Source organism: Nilaparvata lugens, chromosome 3, assembly GCF_014356525.2.
Source record: "Nilaparvata lugens isolate BPH chromosome 3, ASM1435652v1, whole genome shotgun sequence".
Lineage (NCBI taxonomy): Eukaryota > Metazoa > Arthropoda > Insecta > Hemiptera > Delphacidae > Nilaparvata > Nilaparvata lugens.
Genome location: NC_052506.1, coordinates 72,813,646 through 72,828,247, shown reverse-complemented (window position 1 = coordinate 72,828,247; position 14,602 = coordinate 72,813,646). Strand labels below are relative to the sequence as shown.

The 14,602-nt window shown below is 32.5% G+C and overlaps 1 protein-coding gene across 17 annotated transcripts in view; it reads left to right on the top strand.

The window, feature by feature from the left end:
- The first annotated feature begins 2,053 nt into the window (after positions 1 to 2,053).
- The window catches only part of LOC111044353 (sodium bicarbonate cotransporter 3), a 112,519-nt gene continuing 99,970 nt past the window's right edge, over positions 2,054 to 14,602 (top strand). For 3 of the 17 annotated variants that reach the window (XR_005570883.1, XR_005570885.1, XR_005570884.1), the window contains exon 1: positions 2,055 to 2,442. Coding sequence is in view for 9 of the 17 variants with exons in the window: in XM_039424481.1 (XP_039280415.1) it covers positions 2,363 to 2,442 (80 nt within the window). In the remaining 8 variants the exon portion in view is untranslated. Of the gene's footprint in view, positions 2,443 to 14,602 lie in introns of all 17 variants that reach the window. The other 14 variants (XM_039424483.1, XM_039424485.1, XM_039424486.1 and 11 more) reach the window with 8 other exon arrangements.

The following is a 14,602-nucleotide window of genomic DNA, read 5'->3' as shown; positions in this document are numbered from 1 at the left end:
TTCTACTCACGCTTCTGATATAAGATATTCAAGTTTCCAATAGATTGTGCCCGTAAAGCTAAAGCTTAATAATCGGTCAAATGGTTAAAACCAAATGTATATTTTTCACAAAGTTCATCACATTTTCAAGAATTTGAAATCGAGGCTTTGTAGAATTTGTGTTTCTAATTTCAATTTTATGGAAGGTCTGTGTGAACTTACCCAACTCAACTCTATAGTTTTATAATTATATGTATATGTATTTACATTGATTGCTTACAACCATTGTTGATAATTCTTCACTACTTTATCTTTTACCTCCAATTTTCATGATATTGGTTATTGACCGAGCGAAGTGAGGTCTAAGATTCAAGTCGACGGTTTTACATTTCTCTTTATGTTTATTTGTTCCGCATTTACGGTGAAACTCGGTAATAGATTCTCTTGAAATTTGACAGGTATTTTCCTTTTTAAATTGCGCGTCGACGTATATACAAGTTTTTTTTTGGTAATTTTGCATTTAAAGGATAATATAAAAGGAAAAAGAGCCTCCTTCATGCACCAATAATAGAGTAAAGATCAGACTAAAGAATTATTAATCATAAATCAGCTGTCGAGTGGATTATAAATTGCATGCAATGACGCATGCAATCAATATCTCAATGTAACTTAGTGATAAAACAGCTGTTGTGTGGACTATTAATTGCATGCAGTGAGGCATGCAATTGATAACTTGAATTAGCATAGTATTTTCTCCCGACTTTTCTCTGCTTTCAACTCAGTAAGCTTTTGATGATAGTAGCCTAGCTGTTTACATAAAATTATTAGCATTGCCGATACAACAACCCAATCATTAGTCGTTTATATACCGATATCTCGCCGACAATACATGACAGGACAAAATTTACTCTAATGGACAGTATTAGAGGAGACTGTGTTTTATAACTGCGCGAGGTCTACTGTTCACATAACTACTAGTACTGTTTTAATATCATACGTAATGAATGTTACGAAATAGGAATTGAGTGATAGCTTATCTGAGAACGGGAAGTATATACAACCACTCTATGATTGCCAATAGTCCTGCAGTCCCTAGGGATCATGATCCTGGGTTACTATAGTCCTGTCATAACTATTCATTGTCAAATACGGAATCACTTTTGACTCCAGTGAAATCTGACTACCGGTATCCATAATTATCTAGTTTCTAGTCTACTATCCTCTTCTTTATGAGTATTCGTAATCTGCTCATGCACTTATATCTACCCTACTGTATTTCCAAGCTCGAAAGCACCCAATAAAATAATTACAGATGATTAATACAGTATTAAATCACAGTTCTAAACCACAGTTTAAACCTACGTCGTATTCTAGTAAATCTGTAAACAATATGAATACAGCTCACTATTATCTCCACTTTTTTATCAGTGATAAAAGTTATTATCAGAAGAGTGCTCACCAGCTTCATCTGTTTCCACAAACGGTTTGAAACTAAATCACAGCTTTGAGCCAAATTTTTTATGTGAAGTATCATCTAGTTGGATCGTATATTGTTCAATCGACTCTGTTGTCCCCACTTTATTCTTGAGAAATGAACATCAATCGAGTGTTTATTACTTTATTTACTTCTTTATTTATTGGCAGTTCCCTGAACAGTCTGTAACTATCTCACAGCTCTGAGCCAAATAATTTCGACAAGATTTGGTTGGGAGGAGAAATATTACTTAGTTGGATCGTTTCTTGTTATTGTTAAATGAACTTGTGACTCAGCTTTCAGGACGTTATATGATAAGTGATAACAGTATTATCATCATTAGAGTGTTCACTAGATTCATTTATTATTAGTTTAACAAACGGCCTAAAACTGAACACAATAATTTTGGCCAGATTTAGTTTGATGTGAAATGCTACTTAGTTGATCGTGTAGTGTCATCGTTCAATCGACTTGTGACTCGGCTGTCTTGTAATAAATTGTGGTGTACCGGTTGCTGCTCCATCGCTGTCCATCCATTTCCCCTCTCCTTCTCCCCATGACATCTCTTCTTCCTCCTCTGCCCCCTCCACCCACAAGTGACACATTCGAACGCTGTTGATTCAGACGCGGAGCGGACCGAGCGCAATCTTTTCTGGCTTCGATCGTCGCAGCCGCGGATGTTCCTGACGTCGGATGTAGCCTTACTCTAGTCGTCGTCATGGATGTTCGCCGCGATCCCGTGCCGTTGCCGGCGCTCTGTCCCGCTCCCCGCTCCGGTGACACTCTCTGCCGCACTCTGCGAATGTCGCCACACGTGTTCGCGGTAAAATTTTGGCTGCTCAGCCGGTGACGTCTGCATTTTTTGATCTATACTTTTTGAAGAAGTAACTTGAGTTTTATCCAGCGACAATGTTTAAACGCGCACGAAAATCGGTGTCGTTTCAGGACCGGCATGAGGCTACCAGAAGTGTTATGTACGATGGGTTTTTGTGAGTATCATTAAATCAACTCTAATTTTATCCCCTTACACTAACAATTTTGATATTTCCCATAAAGCGGGACTCCCACTTATCAGTTAAAGTGACTGGAACCGTGAAAATATCATTCCCATGACTTCGAATTTGACTATTCCCACTCAGCACGGCTGAGCGAGTATGAATACTCACATTAGAGCTTATGAGAATAATATTGTCACTGTACCGGTCACTTCCACTGACCTGACATGTATGGGAATCCAGCTTTATTGTAGAGTTTAATCAATAAATAATACAATTTTCAACTCATAATGTAACGTATTATAATGCGGGGATATGGTTGAGCAATCTTTTTAAAAATAGTTTTTTTGGGGGGGGGGCTTTTTGGGGGCTTTATTCTGTCATAATATTAATAGTTGCAAATAGAAAGCTTTTTGCTAGAATTGTCAACTGGTAGGCCTATGCTGTTGTGATTCTGATTTTAAAGAAAGGAGTACTTGTCTGTAAATCTTTTAAAGATCATATTTGGAATTTAGTTTTTAATTCTTATTACTCATAATAGTCTATTAATCAATGAAATCATTTTTTTCGATTATAAAAACTGTACATTATGTGCAATTTTATAGCACTCTTTCTCATTAATCCATAGCGTAATGAAATGATTAACTTACTGCCCAATACTATTAATTCTGAAGATTTGTGTGTTTTCATCAGACCTGAACCATTACCTCCGTAAACAAAGCCGTAGTGCATTCTTGTGACGTCAGCACTGATAGGGCACCTACATCAATAAAAATTCGTTGATCACAGCTGATCTATATTAGCTAGTGTTTCTATTGGTGTAGGAGCCCAATACGGTACCTTTGCTGACGTCACACGAATGCACTACGGCGTTGTTTACGGAGGTAGTGCCTGAACCACCTGATGAAATCGTGCTGATCGCATGTTTTCACAGAGGGATTTGGCTCTCTTTATAGAATACTGTAGCATCATAATATCATATCGTGTATCAAAATAGATATTTTTGTTAAGAATAATACCTTGAATATATTTTTGTTTATATTTTATTGTGGAACTAAGCTTTTTCTTATCTCACAACGTTTTCAGACTATTAGGCTAAGTAGTGTACGTCATTGCACAAGTGGCTTGAACTCAAACAAAATTTAATAAGGAGAGCTCATCCCACTTAGAATGTCTCTGATGTATATTTGCATAGGCATTAAATCATTTAAATTATTATTATTAAATTGCTTTTTGAATTCAAACGGCCTTCATGGAACAATAATAGACAGATTTAAGTAGAGGTGCTTACGATTCCTGGTTTTCTCTTCCCCTGTCTTAATTCGTTTCCTTTTTGTTTTGAATATTGGTAAATCACAATTTCACCTTACATTCCCTTCATTGTTCAACTCTACCCCTTGATTTCCCCTGTTAATTTTTGTTGTAACTCTTCAACTTTGTTTGATTTTCAAATCCTTCTCAACACATTTGAAATTCATATTATAGTGTTTAGTAGACTAGATAAAAACCTCATATTATAAATGAGGAATTGTTAATTCTATGAAAATAATATCAATGTCCATTACTGTGTAGCTAATGCACATTTGAATTTTTAGTTGAATTTTTTTTATTTCTTAACCTAACAGTGATACATTTGTGAGGTTGAGTTGAGTTATAATTGATTTTCTCAGTTAATTGGAATATATATATATATATATATATATATATATAATATATATATATATATATATATATATATATATAGGCAATTTAAATAAATAAATATAGTTTCAGTTGAAAATTTTAGCTGATGAACAATTTTTGGGTTAATAAAATTCTATCACCGGAATAAACTTTTCGATTTTTAGATTTATACATACGGTGACAAAATAAGAAACTTGAAAAATATAGATTGCAAAACGTGAAATGTTAAAAAATGTATTAATATAAGCAGTTAAAAAGAAATAGAAATATAGGAATAATAAATATTGAAAAAATATTTTAATTAAATACCTGATGAATGAAACTGTAGATTATCAAATTTGTTGTTTGTATTTTCCAGAATAAAATGAGACCTATAAAATCTGATGGAAAATAAGTAAACATTGAAAAAATATAATACCTGAATTGGTAGTTGTTTAAACGTATAGGCGATTGAGAATATTGAAAATTATAAACTATGAATTATTCATTAAAAAATACCTACAAAATATCGCAAAACCCTTCTATGATCAAGTAGAGTAGAATATCGGAACCAAATTTTTTTTTCAATGTAAACTATGAATTATTTATTGAACAATACCTAAAGATATCGCAATACCCCTCTATGATCAAGGACAGTAGAATATCAAAACCAAATTGGTTTGTTTCAATCTAAACTATAAATTATTTTTACTGAACACTACCTAAAAAATATCGCAAAATCCTTCAACGATCAAGTAGAGTAGAATATCAAAACCAAATTGTTTTGTTTTAATCTCCAGAGCTTCAAAGACAGTTTCCAATTCCAAAATAGTTTATGCTTTGTTGACACTGGTGGAATACGAGAGGTGCAATTAGGCTAATTTGTAAAAAGCTGTTTTTCAGCCTTGATCCTTCCTCAAAGAAGTTGCCTACAGTGTTTCAAGACGGTAGCATTTCTGAAGTTGCTTAATTCCAGAGCACGACCGACCGACCCCCTCTAGATGGATGATTGAAGAGCATCAACTCGAGCACATCAAAGCAGTTTGACATCCATGTCAATTTAGTGAAGGAAGCTGACAGTTTATTTTTCAGTCTTGCTCTATGTGAAGGTTAAAATAGGAAATGAAGCATTGCATACTAATGCATACGTTGAATCATTCCATTCCCTTGTTTGCCTCTGTACTTATAAATTTTACACACTGACTATTGTTCTTTAGAATATGATTACATGATTCCTGTAATGAAACTTATAATTTTCGAATATTATTACATGATCTCTATAATGAAAAATCATCGATTTCGAATTTTCTCTTTTAAATCTGAACGTTGGAATATATTCAACCTCATTGTGGATATATTATATATTGAAACATAACAACTTTACATAAGTTATTTTTATTAGAAAATCTATCCAAGTACAGTAACTAATTTTTGAAAATTCTTGAATATTCCAAGTAAATAAACATGAAAAAAATAATGAATGAATAAAAAAAGGGTCTATCGAGATTTGGAAATGGAAACGAGATATCATAGTAACGCTGAGGGCTGAGCTGTAGTGAAAATCAATATCAATTTTCTGTTTAATTGAATGGAAACCATTAACTGTCACATTGAATTATTAAACTCATAATGTACAGTATTAATAAACTAATATCGGGGGACCGAGCTTTTCTCTGGAGTGTAAAAGCATAGAAAATTCAATTTCAATTTCAGTTTATTTCCAAAAAACATGATACACGAATATGAAATACAATATACAACATATTTTGGAATCCCCCTACTAGACTATCCATCTGTGTGGAGGGGGGTACTAATTTGTAACGAAAGATTGAATTTATAGTTTATATTTATTAATTCATTTTCTCAGTTGTACAATTATTTTCACATTTATATGAGGAGGAGCAACAGGCCTATGCCCAAAACTGTTTCTTTTCAAATTTATACTACAGTCCAAATCAAAATCTAGGTTAAGCTACTATCACTCATCAAAATAACAATTTATTCACACTTCAAAAAACAAACACATCATCAATTACAAATAGATATACTATGAATTCGATTTAGAATGATATACTATGTTTGCTGCAATATTTGTTAATATACTATGTACTATTCTACACTAACAGCATCTAGTTACTATTTTGGACTTTCTGAAGTGAACATGTTTTCTAAAAAAAAGAAATAAACGAAAATAAGTTTCTATTGCTGATTTTTTCTTCTCGTGAGATCAGCTAAATGATCCTACACATGCACTCGTTCACTCACTTCCATTACGTTATATCGACAGACGACAAAATTTGCAGCTGTTTTTCCAAGGTCGTATTTATCCTTTTAATGTCGTTCAGCGAGTTTTCCCAGGGATGAGACCTAGTGCAATCGAATTTTTATATCATAAACCTACTATGTTCCAAATTTCGTGAAAATCGTTAGAGCCGTTTTCGAGATCCGTTGAACATAAATATATAACCATATAAATATACAGAAATTGCTCCCTTAATATAATAGGGTACAACAATAAATAGACTGCATGTCGAATTAACGCATACAATTTCTCAAGAACAAGAACTAATATAAATACATTTGATCTTGGAAAATCAATATCAATTTGAATGAGTATTATGCGAAACGTGAAATTTCAGTAACAATGCTTTTAACTTTTCTCATAGCATAATAATTATGATCAACTCTTTTGTAGCTTGAGTCAAGCAGCTGCGAAAATATTGTTCTTAAATTAACCGAATGAAATTTGTGAAACACTATTTTTTAAAAGCATTCTGATGTTGCAAAAGTTGAACTTGATTACTTTCCTGTGATAATTGATTGCTCAGACGTCCAAGTGGCCGTTGGAACATCAAGCAAATGTTTACTATCAATTATTATTCAAAGAAACTTGTTTATACTCTTCTCATAAAACCAATCTTTGTTATAACATTTCCCAGTTTGTAGCTACTGTATATAGTCGTACTTTTAACTTCTCTGGTAGCCTATTTCATAATGCTACATATTTCCAGAATAATTTCCAGTTATAATTTATTATTATGTTTGACAATAATGTAACTCAAACTATCATTATTGTTACTTTAGAATGTAATTAAAAATAAATTTATTATAACTGTGGCTGTAGAAGGCTGTAATGCTGATGTGCTGTTAAATATAAGATTCCTCAACGACTGGTTGATTATTAGACTTTTATTGCATTTCACAATTCATTAAAAAAAATCTTCAAAGAGTGAGGTTTCTATTCAGAGTTGTTTATGAAACTTCTCCCAATCCAATCGGTAGATGATACTCACACAAAAACGAAAAAAATATTGTGAAATCTAAATCGAAATTCGCACACCAATACTACCACGAATGTTTGCGAATTAAAAGAATACTACTTAGAACTCATCTTTAATAATCTGTTGAGCATTGATTGGCTGGGCGTTAATATGTGTGATCAATATGCTAGTATATTTATTCAGAGATAAAAACGTCTCATGTTTTTCAACTCAATTTATCAATTCCTGTTTGAGCCTAGTCAACTACAATGATAATAAGTTTATACTTATTAAAGTTTAAATCATCAAAATGAACCCTGACCTTCCCTCGATAGACAACTTCGATTTTTTATTGGTTGTACTATGAGAATGTAAAACTCCGAAGTAGGCACGTTTTGGAATTGTGTGACCTATAATCGAGCTATCAATTTGTAGTTTGCCTTTCCAAATTATTGTATACATATTATCATTCATCTTCACTCGCATTTTTCTGAATCTACAAATATATGATTGTGTCTTGTTTGCTTTTTAGAACTTGAAAACTACAAAACTACAAAAGTCTTATAGTGTTATTTTATCAACACATTTGCCATCACCCTTCTCTCATTAAAGATCATGCCTATTATACACAACATTGAATCACCTTTGAACTGATGATAAGGGCGGTATCTATCATCAAAAAGAAAAACTAGAGTTCTCAATTTGTAACTTCAACAATATTGGCCGGAAATGTTTTATTTATTAGTTCATTGTAAAGGATAATGAACTCTAAGCTCTAACTACATAAGTTACTTACATAGTCTACTTGAAAACTAATAAAAGTGGGGCATTGGGGATTATAGTCTTTTCCAAATGGATAATTGTCCTCGTAGTCACCCAGAGCCGTCTAATCACGCTGATTAGATGGACGTCGTGTTTTTGGATCTCACGCTTGAAGGATGTCAGGTTGAGGATATCTCTGAAAATCGTCAATTTTATATGAGCTTACAAAAATCCCATCCCGATGATTCGGAATCTACCTGAAATTAGGCTCATCAATCTCTCGTCATCTTTCCACCCATTTCCCATACACTCTAGGCTATATGGCTACATCATTCTCATGAACAGTATATCACGTTTTTACTCAGTATGAACCAATTTCGTACCAAACTGGTCCATTTATTTTATCAACTTTTTATTAGTTCAGTGTCAGTGTGAGCAAATAATTTTGTAACAAACTGTTTCATTCGCAGTCAATGATTCATAATTTTGTAATGTCCAAGGTATATCCCATGAAAAATCCATTATCAGTGTTCAATTGAATCATTTTGGCTAAACGGTTCGAACGGTTAAACTACCTTATTGACATATTTTGAGTATTGAACAAGATGATTACAGTACCGTAGGCTATTGGATGTTGAACTAACTGTGTTGTGCAAAATCGTACATGTTTTATAGGTGATTAGATTGAAATTCATGAACGTGTTGGCAAATATTATGTGAGCAGTAGTGGCTGAGTTGGGATGAACTTTCGGCTAATATTGATTTGGTGATGAGGCCCATAGATCGGCGTGGAACAGCAACAACGTTTTGCTACAAGCTGCAGTGGCGCTCACTAATGCATTTGCCAAATACGACTGTCAGTTTTCATTTGTGCATTATTCAATGAAACACAGAATGAGATTGTGCCGCTGCTTCCACTGCAGTCCGAAAATAGACTCTATTCGTCTCGATGTTGTCGCTAAGGTGATGGGATTCATCGGACAGTTTTCCATTTCAACTCATTTTTTAAAGTTATGTTTCGTCGGCCTTGAACTTTTGATGTCTAGTATCTAAATTGGATGAATACTAGCACAACATCATTAAACGCCTATTCAGTTTACTACATTGTTTCTGTATCAGATGTTAGTTGTGTAACAGTCAATCCTAATTGAAAATAAATTGACAAATGAAAATAAAATACCTATGTAATTCGAAATTTTTCCTTCAATTTCTTTGTCTCAAACACTGGACCATGCTTATTATGGCTTCACCAGAAATACTTTCAACAATTTCACTGCCATGGAGCTACCATATTCATAGTTGAAAATTCTACTACAATAACAATATGCATTTCAATCTGTTGCAAATGAAAAATTAGGTTTAGGATATTATAAAAATTTATCTCTAGGATCCAGTCAGATCTAGAATTTTTATGCTTCCTCTTGTAGCCAAACGTGCGTTTTATACATTTTACACCCACGCATATAATATTGATTTAAAATAATTGCTTTTATACATTGAAAATAATAATCAATTTATTCAAATATTCTAGGATGTGAGATTATGTAATGGATTTAACTCTGTACTCATCGAATACTGAACATTTGCATAGTTTTAAAACTAATTATTGATTAATTACATTTTCTAACAAATATTCTCATATAATGAACAGATTGCAGAATGAAAATTTTTAAAGCATAATGTTTCTTACTAGAATCATCACATGTATTGTAATGTGGATTGTAGAAGATTCTATTCATTTAAATAATAGTATGAATATAGTATAAAAAATAGTATTTTTATTTTACTTTTCAACACGAAGTAACAGCAAAATATGCATTAGTAACACATTTTAAGCAAAAGAGAAATTGCAATAATGGAATATAATTCAATAATAATAAGAAAGTTCATGAATCATGTCTCACTTTAAAATATGAGAAATGCTCATCTACATAATCTCTAAAACATATTCCAATAATACAAATGGAATATATTACTTTTTAAATTACATAGTACTGAATATTAGCAAGTATCTTTCGTAGTTGTCAGTTAATAAGGATGTGAATTTCTTGCCAAAATAAATTTCAATTTCATCTTGATTCAATCATTATCCTTGGGATGCCTTATCTCTGCCTTGAATTTCAATATTCAGGCAAGCTTCCAAAGCCAGTTATGAATGATGGTCTACTTAGAGATGAGATGAATGGAGTAACGACGATTACTCACTCCATTTAAATTTTCATCACCTCGAAATGGCCTCATGTGAATATTATTTTTTGAGCTTCTATAAATATCCAGCTATTTTTCTCTTATCTCCCACTTACTCACGTGATCAGACTTTTCATCTGCAGTTTATTGACTCTAAATTAAACTGTTCAATTTTCAATGATTTTATAAAATTTGCCTAGCCACATCAATACATTAAAATGTTTTGAAAGGTCATGATATATGAGATTATAAATATTGATTAATCTATTAATTATTCTATTTATTCTATCTATTGACTATTGATTAATCTCATCACGTCACGGTACTATGCTGCAAAACTCGAATTTCCCACTTCTATACTCAATTTCTTACCTTATTTTTTGTCCATTATTATGCAAAAAAATATAATCCTTTTTATTAATAAGAGACTCAATACAAAACCCGAGATTCATGATTGTAGTAAATACCGTATATCTATAATTCCTATTATAGAAAATATTCTTAATTGAAGTATATTTCTATTTAAAATACCTACTTTACAATACTGTATTGTACATTTTATAGTTAACCTTAATACTAATTCATCATAATAGAAAAAAATTTATCAGTAGATTGCTGAATCTATGAATAATTGATTATTCTGTAGTGATAAATTATTCCAAGGAACCCATTCTTATTAATTTAAAAACGCAAGACATACTGATGTATTTGAAACTTATGCTTCTATTGTATTCATAAATATTAATGTATGATTTTTTCAAATACCGGTATTCAAAGTGTTTTTCAAGTAGTTAAATCCCGAAAAATACTGTCCAAATTAATTTCCAAAAATAGAAACAAAGTGCTAATAAAGATTGATATTAATTTAGTAGTGACACATGCAACACACATGTGCCACGAATGAAAAACTCAAAACCGGAGTGCCTTTGTAGGGGAGTTGATATGGGGGCCAACATTCATTCAATTTGGCATTCAATAACATAGTTTCTTATCGAGTTTGATTTCAAAACAGATTTCTCCGTATTCTGATTCTAATGGTAATCTTCTTATTTTTCTGTCATCGTTTCTTTCACTCTTACACAATCATTAAATCATTCTCTGTAAGCTCACATAATAAAGCAATACAAATCTAATTTACAGGCTCTATTATTTTGGAATTTCATTGGTCTGTGGATTTATATAAATCAACCTATTTCATTTAAATAAGAGAGCTGCATGGTTTGCAATAAAATTCATGGTATCTCGTGTTATAAAATTACATAGGTAGTAATAAAATTTCATAGTAATGAAATTCAAGTATCTCGTGAATGTTACGTTACTGGTGTCTTTCAGAAACCTAATAAAGTATGATTCTGCCCATTTGAATCGATTAATCAATTCTGAAGACTTGAGTGCCGGTTGCAGAAATCCGTTTACCCTAGAATACTAAGATTTTAATCGTGATTATTTCCACGAGAACCAATCAGAGAAGCTGTCTTTTCAAAAACGCCTTCTCTGATTGGTTCTGATGAAATTAATCACGATTAAAATTTAAACGGCTTTTGTGCAACCGGGCCTTCGATTTTTTCTACTGAAAAACTGTAGACTTCATTCATATTGAAACATTCCAATTCTAATTCAAATTCAAATTATCCTTACTGAATTGAATTGATGATATAGATTTTTCGCCACACTGCACAGAAAGCAGCTGTTTTCCAGTCCCTACGTAGATCTGAAAGACCTTGTTTGCAGACGACGTCAGAAAAGGGTTTCTTTTCCGGGCTAGGCCAGAAAGTTGTCTCTTTCCAGCCGCTCATGGAAGTAGTTAATAAGTCATCCGCTAGATCGGGCGAGTGGCCACTTTCATCATCAGCTAAAGTCGCCATGATTTCAGTTCCAGTTTCGAATCAAACTAATTCGCTTCGCAACCAGTTTTATTCAATTATTTATTGTTGATTAGTGCATTCCGAATTTTCAAAAATGCTTGAAGATGACTGTGGTATTCCAAGTGAAATTTTAAAAGAATCTGAAATCCTGACTGCAAATCTTCTACCACTAAAATCAAGAGATAGGTACGATAGCTTAACGAGTATTCTTTATTTTGTATTCTTTATTTATTTTGTCAGCAATACCTGTAGTGTGGCGAAAAATATCGTTCGCACCACGGGCAAAAAAGTTTTTTCCAGCTCTCAATCTTTTCTAGTCCTCGGCCTACGGCCTCGGACTTGAAAACCGATTTCGAGCTGGAAAAATCTCATTTTCTGCTCTAGGTGCGAAATATACTATTTAAGATTCTGGAATTAATGATTTCCATTTTAAAAATAGAACTCTTGTTTCAATGCTCTTGACATCACTACAACTCAACATTACTCAATAGCGAACTGAAGATACCATGAGATGAACATAGATACAAGTGCTTCTTAATATATCATAATTTATTACTTTAATTTTCAATATCTATTCAATCTATCAAATTTTACACTAATTGTGATTGTGATAAATGATTGATTCATTTTAATGACCGTAAATAATGGCTAAAGCTGTGCCCTTGATCACTCAATTTATTATTTCTAACATTTTATTGACAATTACATTTTAAATTCGATTCGGTTCATTGAATACGTTATTCTAAATATAATGGAAGTAACTAAATGGTAGTAATCATCCAGTTCTTCATATTCCATATTATTTCTGAAAATTATTGCTCAATTACACAGGAGATTAACACTCACACTTTTAGCGAAAATATAGATCAATATTTCCCAGCACAATATTCTTCTAAAGCTTAACCGATATCATTCACAGTTATTTATTATAACCAAATAACAGTTGAATCTGTCCTCTATTTCTGCTTAATTTGACAGTTTACTGTCCAGTTACAGGTCGAGACCGTTCAGGTCGCCGGGGTTAAAAAAACTGAAGGGATAGCTTATTCAGTGTATGTGCTGTTAACGAGCTACCGTAGTCATATGGGTTGGCGTCTCATGCATCATTTATAAGAAGGAAATTCTAATTGTGGAAACAAGCCATTAAAGTTGATAGCTGTGCGTGGGTTCATCTTGTGGGACACAAATTATTTCGTCAACATTTTTCCTGCAAGCAAACGTAGCCGCTTAATGATAGGCATAATGAACATCCAAATAAGGGCTTGTTGTTCAAATTGTAATTTTCCATGGCACTACTTATTGGTTGAATATGCTGTCTCAATTATGTAGTTGCTGAGTACAGTATACATATCCAAATAATACGTATTGAAGTTCATTCAAGTTATTCGATTCTAGTTTCAAATAATAAGATATAATAATTAATTCAAGTAAAATTCATTATTTTAAAATAACTGTTTCCAGTTGATTTGGTAGCGTCTAGTCGGTTTTGTTCTTGTCGGTAAATTATGAAATATATTTTGCCAATTTTCGTTAGTGATTTTCAAATATAACTTTTAGTGTGGTGGGCATTATAGGTACTTAACTCTCGAACTGTTTATAACAATAGCAAGTTATGCACTAGCACTGAACTAGTCATTGGTTTCTAACAATGAGTTTAGCTTCTTCGTACTCATTGCTGTTGAATCTGAATGATCACTGTTGTAAATCTTTAATCTTTAAAGATTAAAGGGTCCCAATAAATTTATATCAAGGATCCAAGTCATTGCTTAACCTAGTTGTTTGGGAAACGTTTTGTTATATTTGGAATTATTTTCATTTGTAAATGCATTTGTCAATTCCTAACACTGGGTTTACACCAGAGCTATTAACAAAATGTTAATAACTGAATAATTTTAGATTCTATTTGATTGAACATAACTTATTATACACAAACATGATGAACATATGTGTTTGTCAAGTTCTGTTCAATCCAATAGAATCTATAAAGATTAAGTTATTAACATTATTTGTTAATAACTTTGGTGTAAACGCAGCTTTAACAAGATTTTGTGTAAACAGTTAGTAGATATTTGGCAATCTACCTTGATCATGTGATTCTTTCTTTGTAAAATACATCTATACCCCGGGGACCCTTCAGTCTTAGAGCTTGTTCACATGACAGCGATTCACGCTCGGTTGTCGCTTTATTGGCAAATCGCTCGGTTTGCCAGCCTCGTACACATGACAGCGATTCATGAGTGGTTTGCGCTCGGTTATGATAAATAATTACTAGGTACAACATCTATGTACTCAATCTTAATATCTTAATCTATGTACTTAATCACTATATATTATTACTCTTAACATATATTACTTCTCTGATCGAAACCGCTCGGTTGACTGAAGACATGTCTACGCTCTCATGCCTGCTCTAGTATA